Source organism: Lissotriton vulgaris, chromosome 2_1, assembly GCF_964263255.1.
Source record: "Lissotriton vulgaris chromosome 2_1, aLisVul1.2, whole genome shotgun sequence".
NCBI classification, from domain to species: Eukaryota; Metazoa; Chordata; class Amphibia; order Caudata; family Salamandridae; genus Lissotriton; species Lissotriton vulgaris.
The window spans coordinates 987,032,114-987,045,935 of NC_141687.1; the positions used below are offsets into that span (position 1 = coordinate 987,032,114).

The following is a 13,822-nucleotide window of genomic DNA, read 5'->3' on the forward strand; positions in this document are numbered from 1 at the left end:
ACACTCCTCCTCTGCTGCCTTAACCTCGCGCCTGGAACATTCAGACCGCGGCCCCTCGGCCTTTGGGGATATCCACACATCGCCTCCACATCAGCACCGCACTATCAAGAGGCCATTGTTGCCTATTGCGCCGGGGTTACTTCAGGTTTCTGAGGGTTACAGGGCCTGGCGATGCAAAGCTCAGAAAAGAATGACTGCTTTCATTGCGTTCCAGTCCACACACACACACACACACACACACACACAACTATACCTGTTTATCACAGCGTACTACAAGCTTTGCTACTAGATGTTACAAAATATCACAAATGTCACAACATATCAAAAATAGTACATAGTCACTGAGAAATACCACAAAATAATACCACTGACTAATGCAAATTACCCAAACAACAATTGTATTCATGTCACTGTTCAGCAATGTAGCAAAAACCTCAAGACAAAGTAAGAAACATCTGTAAAGAACTAAACTAATTACCAGAGAGGACCACGTGCTACCTGAAGAACAATTACCACTAATTATCACAAAGAACCACAAAATCTCATCCACTTTCATTTTTTTTTAGGTTTCATGTTACAAAAATATTTTGAAATCAGTGCCCCGTTAGTCACAAAAACTGATAATTTATAATTGCATAGGCTCCCTTAAAATTGACTAGCAATATTCCTTAATTAACGTGATTACGTTTGTATCTGTCAAATTACAACAATGTTATTGTAAATTATTATTAACTTGAATATTGAGTGCAAGAAATCATCTCTAACTTGCAACAGAATAAAGTCATGAGCGTTTTGTTTCTGTGATGCATACACTATTGCATGATTACCAAACTGACTTACTGTTGACATTTTAGGTCAGAGGATATGACTTTAAAGCTGACATCTGGAGTTTTGGGATAACTGCCATTGAATTAGCAACTGGTTCTGCTCCGTATCATAAGTATCCTCCCATGAAGGTATGATCATTTAAGTATGTGCAATTGCCATCCACTCATTTTCCATGTACAAATGTTAGTATTTCCTTTTCTAAAGTTGAGCAGAATATGTGAAATTCATTTAGGCCGAATATTGTGGACTATGGAAATCAGTATTTAGATACACCTTTGCACGTAACTCTAAAATTTAGTAAAGGATCTTAGAAATTCCTGGTAATTTTAGGCATTTAAGAGTTAAGAGTTGCCCTTGCGCCCCCAAATACTTCAGTGCTAGGCCCATTTTAGGTCGAGGCTACCAGACGGTTGCAAAAGACCTGTTGTCAGCTTTCAAAGATCTTAAAGTAGGCCTAAAGCCTGCCATATCTTGCCTTTGGTGGTCTTTATTGTCACTCTCATTTGCTTGCTTCTTATTTGGTGGCTTGCCTTGTGTCCCCCTTTACTTGTGACCTTCCTCTACTCACTTTCAGCGAACGACTTTTTTCTTTTTGTTTTAGCACGGCATAGAAGTGCACCTGCTTGTGACTGCCTCCCTCATGTGCTTCTCCCCTCCCGCTCTGTGTTGCTGTCTCTTGCCTGTTTACTTTTATCCCCCAATCAACTGCCTCGTTCGTGTGCTTATCTTCCCCTTGCTGATCTGTGTTGTGGCCTGTCATCGCTGTGCTTCTCTCCCTGTGCTGCATTGTTTAAATTTGCATCTCCCCACTCACGCCACACCCCTTGTTCCTCTCTCTCACTCATGTGCTTCCATGGTGTTCTATCTCTCTTGTGCTTTTTCCCCTCGCTCTCCATGTGCTGCTTTTCCCCTGCATCCTAACCAGCCAGCTGTTACCCCATCACACTCCCAAAACCAGCGGCCCTTTTTTTTTATTATTAGTTGTTACTTCGTGATCTTCATTTTTTTATATACCGATCTTAATGGTGTCTGCCATTTTGGATCACTAAATAAATAAGCATTGGCATAGCCAATAGGTCTCCCCTTTGGGACCTCATAAGTATTTAGCTATGCAGCACAATATCCTCGGTGCAACAACATCAAGTGTTGCATGGCTAAACACTTATAAGGTCCCAAAGGCGAGACCTATTGGCTATGCCAATGCTTGTTAATATGTAGCTTTTACTTCGGGTAGGGGTATTGCTTAAGGTATTCTTTGGGCTCGAATTATCTCCAAACTAGCGCCAACATACGACGGACAGCTGTGAACGCCTAAGAAAGTACAGTCGGTTATGTGCCTGTCAACACACATGCTTCCGGAAATGAATATAAGGCAGCACTTGGGTGTCCTGTCTATACTTGGCATCTGTGTGTTACATTTCTGGGATACTGCTGCCCTTTGGAGGTAGGTCATGTTTGAGGCCAAGCACTAAGCTTTCCCTTCCCTTTCGTTTTGACCAGTAGCACTTTTTTGGCCCTTATATGCCTCTCTCTTCAGGCCCAACTCCTCTCCAGTGTAAATGATGAGACCCGGTAATGATCCGGAAGAAACACAGGCTAAGATCTGCGGACAGAATCCAGAAGTAGTCTAGCAGCCCCTAGGACAATCGCAGGGCCCAATTAGTGCGCAAGTCCCAAATCAGACTGCAATGCCTCCACTGCCCAGCAGAGGTCACTCATGCAGCTGTGTACAGTGCCACTCTCATTCGGATCATCAACCTAGTGTTTAAAGTAGCCACAATATAGGTTGATAATACTGGATGCAAAATTGTATTTTAGTACTAATCCGGGTTCTAGGGATTTATTATGCATCAGCTATGATATCCAGAGAGGTTATGGGTCTACGCCTAGTGCATACAAATCCCAATACAGCAGGAGTGTTGGGATAGACTACACCATTAAATCCGCAGCATCCTGTTAAGATGCCGAAGCACCTTCAGAGAAGTGATCATGGCTCATTTGCATGCCCTGAGAATACCAGGGTGTATTAACTTTCTGAATCAAGTGTTTCCTACATTTAGGGGGGTCTGTGTTTTAACGATGCGTTCCACTTTTCCGAGTTTTATGTACCATGGCTTTTTTATGTTATTAACTGGTCCCACAGACGTCATTCTCAGTGCTGGTCCCTCTTTCACAAGAAATCCGCTCTTCAGTATACAGTTGTGATGGCTTACGCTGGGAAAAGTGCATTTCTTAGCGCCAGAGCCGATGTTCACAGTACAACAGTACAAAACACAGCAAATAAATAACAAGCATTGACCACGCAGCCGTTACAGTAACGCCACACGGCAAAAAAAAAACGCAAGTGGTGCGTACGCGCGACGGGGCAAAAGGGCTGTGCCCGTCGTGCGCGCTTGTGCGTGTGATAGTAACATGGTCGCTGGGAAAGTAGCTCTTTTCAAAGTATCTACTAAACGTCTCCGCCAAACCAGCGCATACGCTGAATCAGGCCAAGACCTAAAAATTAAAGCAATGCCTTCTGATGCATGTGCGCATCATTGGAATGAAGTGCTTGCCATCATGCCTCTTTGTATTTTGATGATTCTGCTCAGTATCCCAACTCTGTACAACGTCGACAAAAGCAATGGGTCTCAAAGGCACGACCTATTATCTTTACCAATGCTTATTTTAATTAGAGACATTGCATGCTTACCCCTTTGAGCTTTTTATATTCGTCTTGCTTTCTGAAACAGATCGAGATGCTTTGTTTTTCAAACTGTCCTGTTTTTCCTTGTTTTCCACCAGTATTTTATTCCAGGTTACTAAAAGATACCTGCATTCTCAATCACTGAATTGAAATTTGCATATACAATTCAGAAAAGTGCTGTCATTTCTAGATACCCAATTTCTATTTGTGTTAATTTTCGATATCTTGTGAAGGTTTTTGAGACCTGCATAACATTGGTCATCTGCGTGGCACGTATATGCGAGGCTGTTCCTCAAATACCTAGCCAAGTTAAATACTGAGGAAGAGTGGTTCGAGCAGAAAATGCTTCTAGGCTGAGGCACATACCAGTTCAAGACATGTTGTTCTCAAACCAATCTTTTACAAGAAAAAAAGTTTAGTGGATGAAACAATTATGCAAAATACACAAATCCCCCAAACGGGACCGATGCAAACTTTAGCATACAGGACAAGAAACAATTGAAGCGTTGTATAAATATCCATCTAGTACCTAATTACGAGTCTGGCAGACTCGTGGGGGCACGGCAAAGGCGGTCTTCTGACTGACCTATTACAATTAGGGAAGTCGGACTGCCATTGCTATGCCTCAGCTGCTAGGGAACTGCCGCTCCCTGGCAGTTTTGTGGCGGCCAGGAGGCAGCTATATGCTTGGTGGGACTGCCATATTACGAGCATCTTACAAGTTTCCTCTTTGCCACGGATTTAATGGTGGTTCCTCCTCCATGAAAACTGTGGCAGAGAGGAAAACCTTGTGCCTTTGCAGCATGGGGTGCATGCAGTGGGGAACAGCATGTGCCCCCTGTGTGCATGCACCCCAGTTCCTGCACAGCATGGACTTTTTAGTCCCTGCTGTGCAGGTGAAGTTTTTAGCGTTCCCGTTGCATTGCCCATTTTCAGGGACATAACAAAAAAGCCTGCCAAACATGAGAATCCCTCATAAATTGGCGGGTGGCCTGACCACGGGCTTGGCAATGTGGCGGCAGGCTGGACCGGGCACCGCACCGCCAAACTCTTGATCAGGCCCTAAAAGTACTTCAGAATTTAATAGAGAGCAAATAATACTGCTTCATTCAATCTACTCTTATAGCACCGTTAATGTTCCATGGTCATTAGGGATCATTGTTCTAGTGGGTAGGTCGGCATCGTGGCATAGTGCATAAAGCGTAGGGCTTCGCTCTGACCACTAGCCACTCTCTACATTCAAGCTCCTTTTTTATGGCAACAACAAAAGAAAGTTGGTTGGCATTTGAAAATATTTGTAAAGGATTGATGTCTGGATGTCTGGATAATACATTTGGCTGGTGCTGGTCTTACTGGCAGTTATGCTTCATGGAGCTATTAGCTTCTGGAAATTGTGACTTTATTAGATTGTTGGTCTATGACCTCTCGCCCTTTTTCTGAAAGTTTGCTGCTCATACATTTTTGCATTTTTTGAGATGTCTTATGGTATTATGGACAAAGTACAAATGTTTTGGAAAAAAAACATCTTCTTGCTGTCTCGCCTTCTAATTGCTAGACCATATATCTGGTAATTGACCTATATAGAAGATGAGGCCCTCTAAACTGGCCATTGCCCTATGAGCTATGCACATACATGGAAACCATTTTTCCTTTTCATTTGCCATAAATGAAACTTTGATAAGTCAAATCGAATTGTGTACAGATGTTTTACTCCATTGCTCGCAGTTCAGTTATGATATGCAAGCGGAAGTTACTCTGCCTTGTATCTAAAATATTATATATGTAAAACTTATGCTATCTTCATCTGGATGCTAATACTTGTTTTGAAAATTGTGACATTTATTAATAAAAAACCTTTTCATGAAAGAGCTACAATATTCAGATTTGCAGTGCAATTAATCCTATATGAAAAAAAAAACAATTGACCAATTAGAATAATATTACCTATGTTGCTTGTATATTGTTTAAATGCATGACTATACTATGCCTTAAAATTATTGGTAGTGTTTTGTATGGGGCATAGGGATTCTCATTGAGTGGGCAGGCACAGACTCCAGCAACGGATACCTGGCAGTTGCTCACTCTCTCTTCAATGAGTCAGGAACAAAAATTGTGCTGGAACAGGATATCTCCAGTGTTATGGATAATGCCTTGGATGTGCAACACTACAATTGAGGCGCTTAAATGAAAATCATCTCGAGCAAAGTACCAGCACTCCCAGAAAAGGCAAAAAAGACTACCTTTGGTTTCCATTTTGTCTCATCCTGAGCTTTTAATTGTAAAGATGTGGCTACAGCAGGATGACCAAATATGAGATTCAGGCCTTGTTGAGCCCTTCTTGGCTACTTTTTCCAGCTTTTCTGCACTCAAGATTTTCAACTTGTACAATCTTTCTAAACTGAATATTAAACAGTTTTAACTACCAACTTTTGCTTGACCTCACTCCATCGCTGATCAGCTGTGAAAGGGTCCTACTTCCCAGTCTACCGCACAAATTATGTTAACATTGTATTTTGGCTTCCAATTGTTTCTTTTTGAATCTACACTCACAACTGTTGCCTGGATCGGCTTTTCTTTATTTTTGAGTAATTTCCCTTATTTATTTTTTCATTTAACTGCATTTTGTCTCCTTACATTCTTCCTTTTTAACAAATCTAGTTTGTAAATATTAGGGTCTTTATCAATTATCTGCGTTGTTATTTTGGTGTCATTGTAGAGAGTGTGAGATTGTACTACATTCATTTCACTGAATACTGCCCCAGTGTTTGAGTTAAGCTATGAGAGCTGAGTCTGATATTAGGACAGGAAAAGGTAATTTTTTTGAGAGTCAGATTTCTTTGGCTATTTGAGAGCCCGATTGAAGCCTACAGCTCTCCTCCATTGCCTAATATTGTGGTTTCCCCAGTTATGTTCCAGCGACTCTTTGTGCAGCCAATATTTTGCGACCAGTGTTAAGTACCTCTGGCACTAAGCCACTTTAGAGACCAGGTACTCTAAATGAATACTCCTGGGGGCTAGAGACCCTCACCAGGGGCAAAATACTTAAAATCCAATTCAAATTTCCCCTCTTCTCTGACCAGAGAAAATATTATTTGGGAATTTGCCCTGGAAAAGATGATTCATAGTGTGACCTGACCTTTTTATCTAGGTAATTCAGGTTAAGACACGTTAGCTAAGCATGGGCGGAAAATCCGTTACGCTCGCGGATTTTGCGGATTTTTGGGAAATTCGCAATCCGCGAGATTTGCGAATTTCCCGCAAAATCCGCAAATTCGCACGCAGCGGATTTTTTTTGCGGCTCGCGTCGTTAGTGATACAATTTTTGCGGCGCGCGGCGATTATCATCGTTTGCCGAGTTGTTTTTCTCGATATTTTGCGAGTACTCCGCCATTTTGGATCTTGCTGTGTGATCCCGCGGGAATTTGGCGAGCGCGATTACGTCATTGCGGCTTGCCAACTTGCACAGCGAGAGTTTGTCAACGCGAGTACGGCGAGATCACGTCTCGCGGTACTTCGCAATTGCGAGATTTGAGATGCGGCGAGCAGCAACAATCTCGCACAAGCGAAAATATAAAATTTGCAATTCTGCACAAGAAATCCACCAGCAAGCAGCATAAACCTTCTTGAAATGATGATTTTTATCTGAATAACTCCTTAGGTTGACATTTGCCTGCACTTTTTTAGCGAGGAGTCCATTTTGGGGAGGAGGGGAGGGGGGTGGGAGGAAGGAAGTGCCCCACAGTCTTCAACTTCCTGTTCCTGTCCAGCAGGCTCCTCCCAGTGCTTTGTCCATCTCCTGGTCACTTTTCATTTGGATCTGGAGCTGGAAGGATTACTTTTTGTGGATGCTGCTGGATATTTGGATTTGAGGCCTTTTTGACTTTCCTTGGATCACTGTTGGATTAGAAATTTTACAAGTAAGTTTGTTTGGGGCATTACAGTTGCTGCAACTAAAATTTTGGCATTTTCGATTTTTGGGCTGTTTTGGGGCCTTTTGCCCAGGGGTACTCAGTGGTGGGGGGACTGAGTCTTTCTGTGGGTTGTCTTGAACTTAAACATCATGGAGGGCATGGATGGATTGGGATTGTGCATATTTTTTAGTGATTTTCGTTTTTTGGGGCTGTACTTGTGGCCTTTTCACCAGGGGTATTTGAGTCTAGCATGGGCCTAGTCTTTCTGTGGGCTGTCTTGAACTTAAACATCATGGAGGGCATGGATGGAATGGGATTGTGCTGATTTTTCAGTGATTTTCGTTTTTTGGGGCTGTACATGTGGCCTTTTCACCAGGGGTATTTGAGTCTAGCATGGGCCTAGTCTTTCTGTGGGCTGTCTTGAACTTAAACATCATGGAGGGCATGGATGGAATGGGATTGTGCTGATTTTTCAGTGATTTTCGTTTTTTGGGGCTGTACTTGTGGCCTTTTCACCAGGGGTATTTGAGTCTAGCATGGGCCTAGTCTTTCTGTGGGCTGTCTTGAACTTAAACATCATGGAGGGCATGTATGGAATGGGATTGTGCTGATTTTGCAGTGTTTTTCGATTTTTGGGGGTGTTCATGGGGAGGGACAGGCCATGTGGCTGGTGGCCATTTTGAGTGCTGCTACAGGCACTGGCCATGTGCTGGGAGGCAAGTGGCCATTTTGAATGCAGGCTTTGTTGTTAGGCCTGCAACCATTTTGCCTACTTTTCAACCTTTATGCCCAGGGGTAGTGAGTCTTGCATGGGCCTAGTCTTTCTGTGGGCTGTCTTGAACTTAAACATCATGGAGGGCATGGATGGAATGGGATTGTGCTGATTTTGCAGTGTTTTTCGATTTTTGGGGGTGTTCATGGGGAGGGACAGGCCATGTGGCTGGTGGCCATTTTGAGTGCTGCTACAGGCACTGGCCATGTGCTGGGAGGCAAGTGGCCATTTTGAATGCAGGCTTTGTTGTTAGGCCTGCAACCATTTTGCCTACTTTTCAACCTTTATGCCCAGGGGTAGTGAGTCTTGCATGGGCCTAGTCTTTCTGTGGGTTGTCTTGAATTTAAACATCATGGAGGGCATGGATGGATTGGGATTGTGCTGATTTTTCAGTGATTTTCGTTTTTTGGGGCTGTACTTGTGGCCTTTTCACCAGGGGTATTTGAGTCTAACATGGGCCTAGTCTTTCTGTGGGTTGTCTTGAATTTAAACATCATGGAGGGCATGGATGGATTGGGATTGTGCTGATTTTTCAGTGATTTTCGTTTTTTGGGGCTGTACTTGTGGCCTTTTCACCAGGGGTATTTGAGTCTAGCATGGGCCTAGTCTTTCTGTGGGGTGTCTTGAACTTAAACATCATGGAGGGCATGGATGGAATGGGATTGTGCTGATTTTTCTGTTTTTTTTCGATTTTTTTGTGGTGTATAACTGAACTGATGTTCCTCTGTCTTCCATTGTTTTTAGGTGCACAAGACTCAAGAGAACCACCAGTGCCAGGAAGAAGTCCTGCAGCGGTGTGTGTGGGCAGCATAACGTCACGCGACGTCATGTCTGGCCTCAGAGAACTCTACAATTCGTGCAACTGCGGCCTGCTGTCTGACCTGCTCTGAAGAAGATGGCCCCAAAAAAAGTTCTCCGTAGCTCCTCTAGCAAGAAAGTTGCTAGTAAGGAGCAGAAGAAGCAAGTTACCAAGGAGGCTGGTGCGCCAACCGCCACGTTTTTTGGGAGCAAAAAAAAAAGTACGCCTGCAGCAGCAGCAGGATCTGCTGGGGACCAAGCTGGGAGCAGCACCCCTGCTCCATTGGGTTCAGTGCCTCCACCACCACGCCAACTTAAGTCAAAGCCCTTGAGTGCTTCAGAGGCAGTCAGTGTACTTCTCCAATCACCATCGACCAGTGATGTTGGCTCATCGCAAGAAAGTAGCAGCAATGTCCCTGAATCAACACAGGTTGTTGTAACTCATCTGACAAGTGTTGAACAACCACAGCCGCAACAACAACACCATGTGCAAGTACAACAAGGACGCCTTCAAAAGCGCCACCCGCACTCACCACCAACTGATCCGAAAAGCCAAGAAAACAGCATTCAAGGACCGACTTGACAACAACGCCCACAACAGCAAGGAACTTTTCAACATCGTCAAGGAATTCTCCAACCCCTCGGCAAACTCCAACGACATCACCCCCTCTCAAACCCTCTGCAACTCCCTAGCCTCATTTTTCCACAACAAGATTGCCGACATCCACAACAGCTTTGACAACCAACCCGGAAGCCAACCCACCCTACCATCTGCTGACCATCTTCCCCCCGTAAACACCCTTAACGCCTGGAACCCAATCTCCACTGAGGACACCATCCGCCTGATGAATTCCATCCACTCTGGATCCCCCACAGACCCATGCCCTCACCACATCTTCAACAAAGCAGACTCAGTCATAGCACCGCACCTCCGAGACGTCATCAACTGCTCCTTCAACTCCGCCACCTTCCCAGAAGACTGGAAACACGCTGAACTCACCGCCCTTCTGAAAAAACCAACAACAGACCCCACCGAACTCAAAAACTACCGCCCCATCTCGCTTCTTCCATTCCCGGCCAAAGTCATCGAAAAAGCCGTCAACAACCAGCTCGCCGCCTTCCTCGAAGCCAACAAATCCCTCGACCCCTCACAATCTGGCTTCCGAGCCAAACACAGCACTGAGACCGCCCTCATCGCAGCAACAGACGACATTCGAACTCTACTGGACAATGGTGACACAGTCGCCCTCATCCTCCTCGACCTCTCTGCAGCATTCGACACAGTCTGCCACAGCACCCTTCTACAACGCCTCAATAACATCGGAATCCAAGGAAAAGCACTTGATTGGATCACCTCGTTCCTCACCGGAAGAACCCAGAGAGTCCGCCTTCCTCCATTCAAGTCCGAGGCCTCTGAAGTCATCTGCGGCGTACCTCAAGGATCCTCACTCAGTCCCACCCTCTTCAACGTATACATGAGCCCCCTCGCGGCCATCGCCCGCCAACACAACCTCAACATCATCTCTTACGCGGATGACACTCAACTAATCCTTTCTCTCACCAAGGACCCCAGCACCGCCAAAACTAACTTACACGAAGGAATGAAAGAAGTCGCCGAATGGATGAAACAAAGCCGTCTGAAACTGAACTCAGACAAAACAGAAGTCCTCATCTTAGGCACATCCCCCTCTGCATGGGACGACTCCTGGTGGCCGGAAGCCCTCGGAAAAGCACCCATCCCGACAGACCACGCACGGAACCTTGGCGTCATCCTGGATTCTTCACTCTCAATGAACAGACAAGTCAGCGCCGTATCCTCTTCCTGCTTTAACATTCTTCGCATGCTCAGAAAAACATTTCGCTGGATCCCCTCCGAAACAAGGAAAACAGTCACCCACGCTCTAGTCACGAGCCGATTGGACTACGGAAACACCCTCTACGCAGGTACCACCGCTAAACTCCAGAAGAAACTACAACGAATCCAAAACGCCTCAGCCAGGTTGATATTAGACATCCCACGCAACGAACACATCTCTGGTCACCTTAAAGACCTCCACTGGCTACCCGTCAATAAGAGGATCACTTTCCGACTGCTTACCCACGCACACAAATCACTCTACGACATCGGACCAGATTGCCTCAACTCTCGACTGTCCTTCTACACCCCCCCGCCAACTACGCTCTTCCAGCCAAGCCTTCGCCACTGTACCTCGCATCAACAAGACCACCATGGGAGGCAGATCCTTTTCATACCTGGCTGCTAAAACATGGAACTCACTCCCCGCTTACCTCCGCCTCACCCAGAACCACCTAGCGTTCAGAAAGCAGCTTAAAACATGGATATTTGACAAATAATCCTCCTCCCCTTCCTAAGCGCCTTGAAACCCTCTGGGTATGTAGTGCGCCATACAAATTTTATGACTTATGACTTATGACTTAGTACATGTGGAAGGAGAGGCAGCAAAAGGAGATGCGCAAGCAGAGGTGCATGGAGGGTCACAAGTGACCACAATAGTTGTTCCTCCCGAAGTAGGGGCACATCAGGAAATCGACAATGAAGCCGAGGTATCATTGGAAGCCACTCCTCCTGATGATCATTCATTGTCTTCCACATCCCTAGCAAGGAAAAGATCAAGGGGGGTGTCTACATCTTCTTCAAGCCCACCTCCTTCTGATGATACGGATCAAGCTTGGGAACCACCACTGCGGTCTAAGAGTGAGGCACACCATGATCTGACAAAGGTACCTAAGCATAAAAGGAAGGTCGTCGAAAAACTCATAGCTATGGAGTGTGATGAGGCTCAACAAGAAGTGACAGATACTGCTGGTGATGAAGCCTCTCACGATGACGACGAGCCAGTCATCACAAAGGTCACTGCAGCGCCAGCGGGCATGCAGCAAAGAGACATTTTGACCCTATCCCGAGAAGCTGCTGAGCGTGATGATGATGTCGACGAGGAGGCAATGGAAATGGAAACACAACAATCATTAGATTTGGAGTTAACTAGTACACCAACACCTACCGCTTCCATCTTTCTTCCTCGCAAGAAGGTACCCACCTCCACCTCAATTCGTGGTGGTGAAAGTGCAAAACGTACTGAAGTTCGGCAATCCACATCCTCCACTTCATCTGGCATTAGCAGCAGGACCACCACCACCAGTATCGCCGCCTCCTCCGGCCCCCAAAGACATTTCAAGTCTTCAGTTTGGGACTTCTTTAGTGTTTGCCCAAAAATGGAAAACGTAGCCATTTGTAGCATTTGTAAGCTTCGAGTTAGTCGTGGTAAGCTTGGTTCTAACTATGGTAAAGGAGGCCAGAGAGGTCATCTTAGGAGAGCGCACCCTGTCCAATGGTTTCCGCACCTAGAGGCGGTCAAGGAAGCCGGAATTGCACGTAATAAAAACGTTGATTTTTCATCTGATGATGACGAGGAGGAAGAAGACGATTCAAACACTTCACTTACACCCAGTACCCCTGTCAGCAGCACACCCCATGTGAGGCACACTAAGAGTGTGGGAGAGAGTGAGACATCAATGCGGAAAAGTTCATCAGCGAGCGTAACTGGGTCGAAGATATCATCATCATCCCGTAAATCCTTGGTCTAGGGCAACATTAAAAAGATGTTGTTTACAGAAGCGCAATATGAACGCAACCACCCACTGACGTGTCTGTATAACACTAAGCTGGCTAAAATGCTAGCTCTGGACCTTCTCCCTTTTTCTTTTGTAGAAGGGGTTGGTTTTCTAGAATTAGTGGCAGCGCTCTGCCCTAAATGGAAGGTTCCTAGCCGGTTCTATTTTGCCCGAGTTGCGGTTCCAGCACTACATGAAGATGTTCTGAAGGTGATTGGGGCAGCTTTGCAGAAGAGTGCTGTTCACACTATACATATGACAACAGACATGTGGACCAGTGGCGCAGGCGCTGATTACATGTGCATCACTGCACACTGGGTCTCTTTTTCAGGGGCTAAAGCAAAGCTAAACACAGGTGTTGACATGGACATTGTTTTTAAAGCTGCTCGGAAACACGCAACACTAGCCATGTTTGGTTTGGAGAAACGTCACACAGCAGAAAACATTTTGGATGTCTTTAACACAAAGGTCCTTAACTGGCTGTCCCCACTAAAACGCCAGGTTGGTTATGTTTCCACGAACAATGGCGCCAATATAGTTAAGGCCATGAGGGACGGTAACTATTTCAGAGTGCCGTGTTTGGCGCACTGTATAAACCTGGTTGTCCAAAAATTCTTGGGTAATAAAGGCAGTGCAGCGTACAGCATATTGGACACCTGCCGAAAAATGTGCAAGCATTTCAGCCATTCTTTTAAGGCCCGGAAGCAGCTGAGGAGCCTGCTATATCAACGTAAAATGCCAGTGAAAGCACTCATCCAGGAGGTGGTAACACGTTGGAACTCAACCTTCTACATGCTTGAGCGTCTGTATGAGCAGTATACGGAACTCAATAAATATTTCCGTACAGAGGGTACAGAGGAGCTGAGGATGGGTGCGGCGCAATGGAACATAGTTCAAAGCCTGACACGCATGCTTTGTCCTTTTGAGTTCTTCACGCGTGCAGTCAGCAAGGAGGACTGTAATTTGGGAAAAGCTATCCCATTGTTGTACATGCTGGAGGACCAACTGAAGGAGGTGTGTTCTGTGTTTGAAAAAGATGTAAAAAACCAAGACTCTTTTCTTCTGGCTGCGAAATTATTAGAGCTCCTACAAGGTGATGAACGTCTTCAAAAGATCCACTCAGAAGAGCATTACATTTGTGCTACTATTCTGGATCCACGCTACAAAAAGACGCTGGCAGGCCAAGCATTCTTT

The 13,822-nt window shown here is 45.3% G+C and overlaps 1 protein-coding gene across 1 annotated transcript in view; it reads left to right on the forward strand.

Moving 5' to 3' along the window:
* The window catches only part of STK39 (serine/threonine kinase 39), a 1,290,321-nt gene that overhangs the window by 627,581 nt on the left and 648,918 nt on the right, over positions 1 to 13,822 (forward strand). Inside the window, exon 7 of the mRNA XM_086958759.1 lies at positions 855 to 956. Coding sequence (XP_086814885.1) covers positions 855 to 956 — 102 coding nt within the window. The remainder of the gene's footprint in view (positions 1 to 854; positions 957 to 13,822) is intronic.